The 11,633-nt window shown below is 37.1% G+C and overlaps 1 protein-coding gene across 3 annotated transcripts; it reads right to left on the bottom strand.

The window, feature by feature from the left end:
• Positions 1-1,251: 1,251 nt before the first annotated feature.
• BPNT1 (3'(2'), 5'-bisphosphate nucleotidase 1) lies at positions 1,252-11,570 on the bottom strand. Of its 3 annotated transcripts, XM_052669651.1 has the most exons (10): positions 11,447-11,570; positions 10,596-10,677; positions 9,079-9,203; positions 6,878-6,982; positions 6,528-6,635; positions 5,981-6,029; positions 4,841-4,932; positions 3,646-3,843; positions 2,805-2,910; positions 1,252-1,880 (listed from the first exon to the last, which is right to left on the bottom strand). In XM_052669651.1, exons 3-10 carry the CDS (start codon positions 9,193-9,195, stop codon positions 1,732-1,734), a joined length of 924 nt encoding a protein of 307 aa, XP_052525611.1. In that variant the 5' UTR covers positions 9,196-9,203; positions 10,596-10,677; positions 11,447-11,570; the 3' UTR covers positions 1,252-1,731. The 3 variants fall into 3 exon arrangements, with proteins under 3 accessions (XP_052525611.1, XP_052524799.1, XP_052526361.1); XM_052668839.1 differs by lacking the exon at positions 10,596-10,677; XM_052670401.1 differs by lacking the exons at positions 10,596-10,677; positions 11,447-11,570 and adding an exon at positions 11,110-11,378.
• Between the last annotated feature and the right edge of the window lie 63 nt (positions 11,571-11,633).

The raw sequence follows: 11,633 nt of genomic DNA on the forward strand, positions 1-11,633 counted from the left end.
TCAGCAGGGGTTAAAGAAAAAAAGTCATGCTGGACATTCAGGCATTAAGTAAGCAAGGGCTGAGTTCAGGCACCCTGCCTATTACCACAGACCTGCGAGCTTGACAGATGCCACTTTTCTATCCATATAGAGAACAGAGAAAGAAAACAGCTGTGTAGTCCATTGGAATTGGCAGCCACTCATGGCATGCCTCAGTATGAGTCACAGTCATTAATTAATGGAAGTGGCATTCTTCTTCTCTGCCTTCAGAATAACAAAGGACACTTTAAGCTGGCAGTTTGACAATTTAGGTCACCAATAGTTGTTCAGAAGAACTAAACTAAATTGTTATCTCTGAAAGAAAATCATACATTTCCTCTGTTTAAGCTCAGTCTACCATCTTTTCCTGAGATAGCTGGATAACAGTAGCCTAATGAAGCACGGCCCTTGGATTCTTTGGGACCAGAAAGTGTTTTTAATTGTTTGGATCTGTTTAACACTTTAGAATTTGGTAAGCAATCTTTGTTCCTCCATTTGTGTCTAGAAGCACAATGTATTACATATCTCTTTTGGGTACAACTAGTGCAAGTAAAGATTTGAGGCATTAAGAAAATCCAATAGCCTTACAGTGTGATGGCAGCAGGTCAGAAATGGGGGATGGGAAGAAATACAGCACAACACTGTTTCAATTACACTTTGAAACTGACTATTTCAAATAAGTCATTTCAGTAATTGGATGATTTCAAGCTGCTCCCTGCATGTAAGACCTCCTGTACTTAAGTTTCCTTCTGCTACACTGAAGGGAGAGCATCTCTACTTGCATGTAACTTCATCTTGGTTGATACATAGCTTGAACTGATTGAAAGATGGTCTTTCAAAAAGTGAGAACAGGTAGAGGAGAAGTTTAAGAGACTCACTAAGTAAAATAAAGTATATCATCCTAAAACAGTCTGATGAAAAGATCATCAACTGCCTAAGTTCAATGAATCTTCTGCTGCAAAAATGGCTTTTAAATAGCTAAATCATTTTGAAACTAAGAACCCCCTAGAATTAGCTTAAAAACTACCACAGTTTTGCTAGATAGAGAGAACCACAGTGTACACTAACTGCTGCTACAGATACATGACAGAAGTCCTGCTAGAAATATACTGCCTCAGAAATTGTGTGTATTTAAAGGAGAATCTTGGCCTATTAACTATAAGGGAAGCCAAACAGCAACCAAACCAACTTCACTTCATTCTCAAATACATGCATTGAAAGATCACATTTCACTTCAAAGAATCATAACCATCCACTTTTATTATAAATGTGATCATCCATCCATTTAAGTTCCTACTCCATCTGTATTTAACATAACAAAATCTTGTTGAGTACAAATGAGAAAAAACACTAAAAATTTGGTAGATAAGTTAAAGTGAATTTGTGCCCTGAATACTAAGATGGCTTTTGAATTATATTGTTTAGCAGTACATTAACTACAGTCATGTTACATGGAATGAATACTCTATTTCCAAAGAATATGGAAAACTAAAATTGAAGAAATGTAGTTATTATATTATTTGCTAAACATAGCAAAACAATTTGATCCAATAGTAGACAGTCTGCAGGTAATTTTGAAATTATTGAATGGCTTAATGTAAGAATTAGATTCAGATTCCATAAAACAATTTCAAACTCTGTTATCTTCTTTCTTTAATTTTTCTACAACCTCATCTTCTCGACTTCCCAGGCCAAGTGAAGACACTTTGTGCTCTAAGGCACAAGAGATTGTTTAACTGTCTTAGGAATACGACTGGCATAATAGTCATAATTTCTCAAAGTGGCAAGGACCCCAGCTGAATTCATGTGTTTCACTTCTTTGTTATATTGAAAAGAGTTTCCATGGATATCAGTTATCTTGCCTGCAAAAGAAAAAAATATTTCAGTAAAAAGGAGTTGGAGAGAGATAATCTAATTTATTAGTACAAGTGATAAAATAAAACAAACAACAACAAAAAAACAGCCCTTGAGAATCATGTACCTGTCTTTAGGTGTGAAATTTAATCTTTTCTCCCAGTTTGTGCACAATAGCTTTTTCTCAACTGATGCTAAATAACTAAGCAGTTGTGTTTCCAATCAGCAATATTTAAAATTCCTTGTTTCTGGAAAACTACAGCTATCACTTATGGATGAACTAAAATGCTTCCTGAGTAGATCATACACTGGCAGTTGATAGATAGAAAGTAAAATCCCGAGTTCAAGAAAGAGACAGGGTACGTGTATACCACCAACTCTAGTATAATATAGAAATACCCCAGCTGGTCTTAAATGAGTTTCTGGAAATCACTTAGCAAGAGCAATACAGAGCCTTATGCAAGCTAATTTAACCACGAGATACCTGCATAACAAGGAGGCTAAATACAGCACTGTGCTGCCCCAGATTGGTTGTTTTTTTGTGTCTGAGTTAACCTGCTTAGAGCTATCCCCGTTCTGAACACAGTAGTGTAGATTACAGAGGAGATAAATAAATGATGTTATGAAGCACATCATTCTACCTACAGTGTGGGAGTTGCAACTAGATGATCTTTAAGGTGCCTTCCAATTCAAACCATTCTATCATCCTGCATAATTTGTTGCCCTTTTGAAGTTACTGCTTATTTAAAAGGGCTCAAAGCCCCCTAGTGAATCATGATCATTTAAAAATACATACGTACAGTCATTTTTCTTCCCAAATACATGTTTTAAAATTCTTTTTTTTTTTTTTTCTATCCTGTGACAAGTTTAAATAACCTACATTGATGCCATTTCACTTACCTTGGAAAGGATTTTGAATGCTATTAACTTACCTCCCACTGCATGTAAAATAGCTTCAGGTGCACAGGTATCCCACTTCTTGCATCCAGGACTGGCAAATACATAAGCAGATGCTTTGCCTTCTATGAGTTGAATGATCTGTCATGAATAGACATTTAGAACCAGTGAACAAATAACACCAGGAAACAGGGCTTTTTGTTACTGTTAGAAAATGAGATCATTTCAGGTGTAACTATACCTATATATATAATTATAAGCATTGAGAAAGACACTCTATAACCATCCTGAATTATCTATTTTTGTGATTGTTATAAATACAGTCTAAAGGATGAAAATTTGCTTTCCATTTCAGGAACAAGATTTCCTATCTTGTAGTACTTAATTAGGAAAAATGGAGATCGGCTCTGTGTTATCTTGTAGCCATTTGGGCCTATGCACATGTTGGAGAAAAGAAACAGAACAGTCTGTTTTTGACAGCCATGACAAAAGGAAGTTTTCAAAATAACAGCAAAGGAGACATCACTTTGTGCTGTTCCTATTTTTATCCTTAGATGCTTGCTTCTAGACAGTTGGAGCAATGGCCTTATTATGATCAAACTGTATTCTCATTTAGTTATTCCAGTCTTTTTATAAATTTTACTGTATCTCCCAGAAACGGGACACAAGTGAAGATGGACCTCAGCCATGACCAGCACAGCCCTTGCTACAAATCTATCTGTACTGAATTTTGACTCCCTACCACATGGCAGACTGTGCTAGGAACAAAGGAGGAAATTCATGTAGGTAAACAAATGTTTTCATTAAAAATTCTGTTTCTTTTTCCAAAGATATAACAACCTCCCAATCAAACCAAAAGATTTAAAGTTTCCATACCTTGTTTCCTGCTCCTCCAACTCTGATAATGCTGTCTGGGTTCAAGGCACTGATGCATTCGTTTACCAGAGTACTGCCATGTGAACGGGTGGTAACAATGATGTGTTTTCCAGCTGGTACTTCTGTGAGCTGAAATCCAAAGGCACCTATGCCCAGGACTCCCCAGATTGTTCTGCCCAGTACAGCATCAGCTCCTGTCTAAGGAAAGGTCCAGATGATGGTTAACAACAGTGACCGGTGTTTAAAGCACAAATGGAAGAGAGTGGCTAGAGACACTGTTCCATCTTGGGGAGTATATTATTAACACTGAGATACGTTTCCATGGGGCACTTAAAAAGAAGTACTCTACAGCTCAGACAGAGGAATCAGAATGCCTCAGCTCACTTTCTGTCTATGGCAGTGACATGTTGTCCAACCTTCAGGAGATTGTTTACTGTTTTCTAATCTGTGACATCATGGTGATGCATAATATTCTGTTTGCCATGACTGACAAACTAATATCTGCATATTTCTTTATTTACAGCACAATCTGTCAGTGATATCTTCATTGTCATTTTGTTATGTTTTATCATACAGACGTAGAACATGTAGAATTAACTGATGTGCATTATATTAGCTCGAGATTTTTCTTTAAATCTACTAAGTTTAATAAATCAGACTACATCTTGAGGCTTTTCCTACTAACACATGTAATAGTGCATTCATCTCAATATATGCACATGTTGTAGGTTGGCTATCTTGGACTTTAACCTGAGATGTGGCCTGATGCACTCTAACCTATCTACTACCACTGATAGGTTTATGGCTGTAGATTTAGGGCAGTTACCACATATCACAAATTGTACAGATTTAGTAAAGCATCTGTAGCCTAGACTGTAAAAACACAGATATTCTTTTTTCTAAATAGGAATTTCTTATGTACTGTATTAATGTGTACAGTACATATGTGATATATACTGTCATACTACACAAGCCTCAAGATTCACTATAACTGTTACCAGGTCCTTGAGATTCAGTTCTTGGAAATAAACATTAAAAACTTTGCTTATGTGAAACAAAACAAAAAAATTCTTTTGTTATGTCATCAACTCCAATACACACTGCTTTCCAGTTGAAAGCTTGCTAACTGGAAATATCACTGAAAAGACAGTTACAAATCACCTAGCACTGTCAAACCAATGAGTGCATTTAATACCTCATAGTTGTAATATGGCTGGTTAATAACTCCTGCTATTGCTTTGCCTCCATAAGCAATTCCAATGAGAACAGTGACATGGTCAAGGAGACCTGTACAGAAATAATATGAAGGTAGTTATGCTAGAAAAAAAGAAAGCATTAAATGAATAAATGAATGAAAGTAAACCTTCAATAAAAGTCCATGCGAGGTGGTGTCTTAAAGATGCAAATACTAATCAGGATTTTCTGGTGTAATGGGTTGTTTGATATAACACAATCTTTCTAGCCTCAAGGTCTTCAAAGCATGTCCCAGAAAGAATCTCTCTAGTGTGAACTATGCTCTCATTAACACATAATGAGAAAAATTGAAAGATACATCTATATAATGACATGTGATTATATTCTTCTAAAAATGGGAGTCTAGATTCTTCAGTGGTCTTCAGAAACAGCAATTTCATGGCAGTTCTACATCTCATCCCCTGAAAACAGGGAAAAAAATAACTAAAAGATTTGATGTTAATCAACTAAAAGATGCAGCAGGAAATTAGGGCAAGGTTTTGGCATACATTTTACAAGGTGTTTGTTTTCTTCTTTATTGTAAAGTCTATTTCTATGGGCACAAATTGGGCTTCTCTGTGAACGATTTCTTTCCATAACCTAATAATAATGATTTTGGGGAGGGTTTTATTTTATCTTGAAATGATGGCGAATACGGCAAAATCATTTGAGTAATTTGAAAAGAATGGTGCACATGTAATTAAGCGTACACTTGTATAAACAGATTTAGTTCTCCAGTTCAAAGTATGTATGAAAATGTAAATTTATTTGACTAAAGACCTTTTAAGACAATCTGCCAGCAATTAAAGACAGCCTTTTGCTCCCTGGATTGATAAAAGCTGGTAGGAACTTGATATCCCATCAGGTTTATTCTATACCTGTTAGGACTAAGAGTGATGGTTAAAAATTTCCATTGCACTCCCAAAGTACAGAAACAAAGTCAGCCTTATGAAGTAATATTGTATGTAACTCCTATCATGAACATGTATATAATACTTTATACTATATATATGTATATAATAATACATGTACATATATACATGTACATAATACTTTACTGCACTGCAATAATTTTTTGAATCAGCAGAACTGAGAAGCCAACCTTCAGTGTACTCTTTGGTTCCATCCAAAGGATCAACCCATATTACAAGCTGTTAAAAAAAAAAATAAAGAATAGCATAAACAAATACAAATAATGTAATTAAACATGCAAAGCATATATATTTACTTTAGTATATATATTTACTTTTGTAAGGAAATAAAAATATTCCAGTTTTTCAGTCAGTGATATGACTGAAACCTACATTATTAGTATTTTACAGAAACCCTAAAAATCTCATGAGAACTTGTTAGGAAATATCTTAACAGAGGTATCAAGGCTTAAATTAAACATGGGAATGATATTCTCATGTCTAAAGTCAGTTCATTTTTAAAAATTTGAATCAGAAGCAGATTTCCATTTCTCACTATTGCACAAGGGTATACTCAGTGTTTCCAGCTCTAGAAGTGATGCTCATGACTACACAAGTATAATGTACGAGTATGAAACCAAAAAGAGAAACTGACAACACTAATTTTTTTTTTTTTTTTTTTTTAATTCAAAGCAATATAGAGGAGCATAAGATACAAAGTTATATATGTAAAATTACCTCTTCCTCTTTAATTCCTGTGTACTGAGCAGGACAAGTTTTCTTCAGTATTTCTTCACAGTAGCCATCTTCAATTAATTCCTCATTTACTTCTTCAGGAGGTAGATCCTACGAAAAGGAGTCTCAAAATTATTGCAAAAAGGTGCTGCACTCACCTCAGTTAGAGCTGTTGATTTGCTTGCATGCAGCTTACTTGACAAAGCTAATGTACTGAAAGATAAAATGGGACAGATTCCTGGTGGCTTTTTTTCTCCCCTGCAAAGAGATGATTTTCTAAAACCTTGCAAAGTATATTCCACTGCAAGTTACAGCAAGCTAAATTGTTAGTATGAAACAAATGAGGTACTTACTTCTTCTCCTATGATTGTTGCTTTGGGAAACTTCCGTGTCAATGAAGCACAAATGCTCATTTGTACCAGTCGGTCAGCTTTGGTCTGCAAGTCATCGGCTCCACTCTGCCAAAAGGAGGAGAAGAATTCTTGTACATCAAAACATAACAAAAAGAGTATAATGGAATTCTAGCCTTAATCTTCATGAAACTGCTTATCTGGTGACATAAAATTTCTTTATCCAGCTACAGAAATTAACCACAGAAATGGAAGATAGTTATGGGTTACTTTTTTGCATGCTCCAAGCCTAGTCCATCCCTTATCTAATTCCCTACTCTTATAAGACTTGATATTTAAGTTTTCTCTGAAAAGCCCCGCTTATCCTCTAATAAATTTTGGTTGAATTTGATGCTGATTTCAGACCTTGATAGATCAAATTATTGCAGATCTCCTTGTTTCCATGACACGTGAATAAAACCAGTATAAAGTTGTTCTTCAAAATGGTCATCAATAATGTAAGAATAGCTTGACAAAATATCTTTGTAACAAAAAAGAAAAAAAACACTGTAGAAAGGTTACAAAGAGAAGCATTATAAATGGTGATATTAGAGATGACTGAGAAGAAGGAAACTGAAAATCAGGAGTGGAAGAGCCAGCTAAAAGTTCAGCTGTCCTTGAACCTCACTGTGATTAATGGATCACTGGGAGCTCACCGTTGTGAGGGAAAAGGTGGAACATTTTCTTCCAAACTTTTCTGAAGCTTTCATTCACTAAGGCCAGCCAGAATTGGTCTTCATGTTTGTTAATCGCAGAAAAATGATGAATTATGAGAACTTTGCATTCTTTTACATATCTCTTCTCTCTAGATTCCTACTGTTGCACTCTTTCTTTCCCAGCCAAGTTTGATTAAAAAGATTGCAGGAGTTCTCTGAGATTGCTAGCTCCTCAAACAAATCTTTCCTGTTGCTCACTGTTTTCAATCTGATTTTGATTGTTTGTAGTATTCATAAAAATAAGGTATTTAGAAGGTATATCACCTGCTACTTTTGATAGTTATGTTATACTGTACTTAAAAATATTTCTTTGATATGAGTTCAAAATGTGCCAGTTTTCTTACATTAGAAAATGACTGAGCAATCTTTGTTGCACTGGGAAATAATATTAAAACTTTCACTTTTTATTTCTTGAAGTGAAACTGAATTAATCAGTGAAACTGATAAAAGCGAGCATTTACTTTTGTATTAAAATTACCTTAAGCTAGCTGGATCCTCAAAGAGAAAAAAGAAAGCTGCACAGGGACTCTTTATGAAGGAGTATAGTGACAGGACAAGGGGTAAAAAGTCTTTAAACTAAAAGAGGATAGAATTAGATTAGATATTAGGAAGAAATTCTTCACCACGAGGGTGGTGAGACACTGGAACAGGTTGCCCAGAGAAACTGTGGTTGTCCCATCCCTGGCAGCAGTCAAGGCTGGAATGGATGGAGCTTTGGGCAACCTGGTCTCATGGGAGGCATCCCTGCCCATGGTAGGGGGTTGGAAATAGGTGATCTTTAAGGTTTCCTCTAATCCAAACATTTCTATGATCTATGAAATAATACAGACCCTTCATGCAGCATATAATATTGTAGCTTATTCATAAGGCTGGAACTAACTTCAAAGTTCATTCCAGCAATTCTAGTACTGCAGCCAAGACCCAGATCCCGTTTCATCAGTGCAGCATACTAACTTAGAGCAAATTAAAAACATTGTGCAGATGACTGTCGCTTCATGCTTCTTTTCAATTTAGAATAACTCCAAAATTACTTTGAAAAGTCATTTCATTTTTGTTTTAAGAAATTAAACATTGATTTGTCCTAATCCAAAATTACATGGCATAATACTGTATCCTGTACTACAGATGTCAGGACACACACATGTGGAAATTAATGGGAAAGATGCACTATTATCAATTCTGACATGCTATCTGAACACTGTGCTTTGTGAGGGGAATTGGAACTGAATTATGGTTTCTTTTCAGTGTCTGAAAAACCAGTAGAAATACAATTTAAAATGCACTTCTCCTCCAGCTCTTTTAATCCTTTAATAAGGAATAGTTCTCGATTCAAAGAGGTGAAATTTGGGTTTGACTGTATTTCCTTCCCCTGTTGTTGACCTTCAAAAATACCAGTCTGACTTGCATCTTGATAAGAGAAATGAAATCGAAACAGAGTTAAAAAAATACCTTCTCCACTATGCCCAGATCCCCTCCGGCCATTACTTTTCTAACAATTGTTGCAGCTTTTTCTGCAACAGAATACGCAGAGGCGACGACACGCATGAGCAGAGTTGGAGAAGCCATACTGAATGCTGAAAAGAAACAAAAAAGACAACATTCATGCTTACAGGGAAATATTTTACTTAACATTCCAAGCAGATGCAGTTTGTTTAAGCTGAATAAGAAGGGGAAAGTGAATTACTTTCTGAGAGTAGTGATGGTAAGCTGTGATTTTTAAAAACAGTGAAGAAGTACACAGTGTTATTTTAGGCACAAATTTCTAATATCAACATACTGACATTGGAACTACCTTTCCTCACTTAGTTGGCATTAAATAAAAACTAACCAATAAAAAACCCCAACACAATTACCGCAGCAGAAATTCTTCATCATAAAAGCTATGAAAAAGTGCAATCCGTACATGTACTAAGCACTCATGTACTAAGTTCATTTTTTCAGTTCTGAACCTACAGAGGTCATTTGCGGCCAAACTCAAACACGAAATTACTGGATAGGATGCCAAGACCAACTTCACCCTTTATTTTATTGTAAAGAAATGGATTTTTGTATGTGGACTGATTGTGGACAAAGTAGGCTAATAATGCAAACACTGCACTTGTATGTGAAAATCTGTTCACCTAAATTTTACCATTCTTTCTATATTTCTAGAACTTCTCTTGATTTCTTTAAGAAAATCTATTACATCTGCATTCCTTTTCTCAACACTGTAAGTCCTGTCATTGCATTGTCTTCTACATCTGTTCCCTAGAACATTTCAGTGCAATCCATTATGCCTTCAGTTCCCAAACTAAAGAATAACTACAGCTGTAACTAAAGGCCAATAATCACCCTTTCCTCCCAGGTTTTCTCTGTGTTAGGAGTAAGAGGTACTGACAACCGTTCTGTATTCTTTAAAATACAGAGCTGATTGTTGTTTATGTTTTCCTATCCATTCTTCTACTGCACGCTTTTTGAGTTGAGCTCACATACATTACTTACTTCCAGATAAAACACATGAGCATAGAGCTAGAGAAAAGACAGAGGAAATAATTAATCCCTGAACAGAACACAATAAGCATCTGGCTTCTTTCAGAGTCACAGACTGTTAGCAGCCATTGCAGCAAGTATTGCACAAGTAAGTCACTGTACAACAGGTCACTACACAACACACCTCCTTTCTTGCTTATCTACTCAGTATAATACAAGGTCTATAATGTGGTCTACAGCTACTGTATATAATGTGACTCTAACCTCACCTCTGCTTAGAGCAAATGCAAAGAGCAATGTTAGAGGTATCAAAATCCTAAATGCAGCTGGTTTTAGAACCTTCTCAGCATTTAGAAACACTGTATAGGTTTCTCTAGAAGTCAGAACTCTGAAGCTAAAAGAGTAGATTGGTTGAGGAACTACTTTCAGAAAGCGCAGTAGCTAATGTTAATTATTATTTACTGCTCGTGAATGGGAGCAAAGTGCTCCAGACTCACGTAGAATAGCCAAGGTCCAGCCCCAAAGCTGTCCGTCTTGGACAGGCAACAGCAGTCACAGGGCAGATTTTGGAAATGCTATCTGTGGCCAAAAAAAAAAAAAAAAAACAGCTCTGAAAGGACTGAAAAGTGATGGAGCAAAACGTGTCACAGCAAGTTCTACGTCATAGCAAGATGTAGAACACACAGCCACATGAAATAAGTTAGCAGGAAGGAAAATTGAATGTAGCTCATTCCCACTCTTACAGAAACAAACCTACTTCCTCTCTGCAGGGAAATCTCAGTAACCCCTACAATTCAAATATTCTTACGAAAAACAGGATTTACTAAAGAGAAACAGAAACAGCAGGTTCAACATTGCCTTCCCTAATACTGAGGAGCCAACAAAGTGCAAAAGCGCTCCTGCAGGAAGGGGTGCCTTCTATTTTCACAGAGCTGCACCTCCCGTGAGGCACCAGCCCCGGGGTGCCACACTTTTACACCCTCTTTCTGACGAGGAGAATCCCAAACGTACATTTCTACACCACATTCAACATTATAACAGCTCGCTTTGGACCAACAGGTTTGGGCTTTGACAGAACGTTTGCGAAGAGAAGTCACCTCCCGCTCTTCAATCTGAGCGTTCCTTTCAAAGCACGATTCGTAGGCAGTCCATCCTTTAGCCCAAGCAACCGAGTCACCGAACATAACTGAATATAACTGAGTATCGCTGCCAAGTCAGCTCGCTTTCAGGGCTATTAAAGCAGACGTGTCCTGCAGCTCTGACTCACACTCAGACCTAACGACACTGCCGTACAACAGGAAGGGCAGCCCAGCCGTTCTGTAAAGCACCGTCCCGCAGCCCCGCTCACCTCCACCTCAAAGCGGACGCCGAGCTCCTCACGCTCCCTCAGCTCCCGGCAGCCTACAGTACTCTATCGCAGCCTGCAGCCTCCCCTCAGCCCCGCGCTCGGAGCGGCGCTTCACCGCGAAGGGAAAACAAAACGCGTTGCGGCGCGGCGCGTCCCTTCTGGCGACCCGTCCCCGCCTCCCCGCTCG

This window comes from Tympanuchus pallidicinctus, unplaced genomic scaffold (assembly GCF_026119805.1).
Source record: "Tympanuchus pallidicinctus isolate F22 unplaced genomic scaffold, pur_lepc_1.0 scaffold1, whole genome shotgun sequence".
NCBI classification, from domain to species: Eukaryota; Metazoa; Chordata; class Aves; order Galliformes; family Phasianidae; genus Tympanuchus; species Tympanuchus pallidicinctus.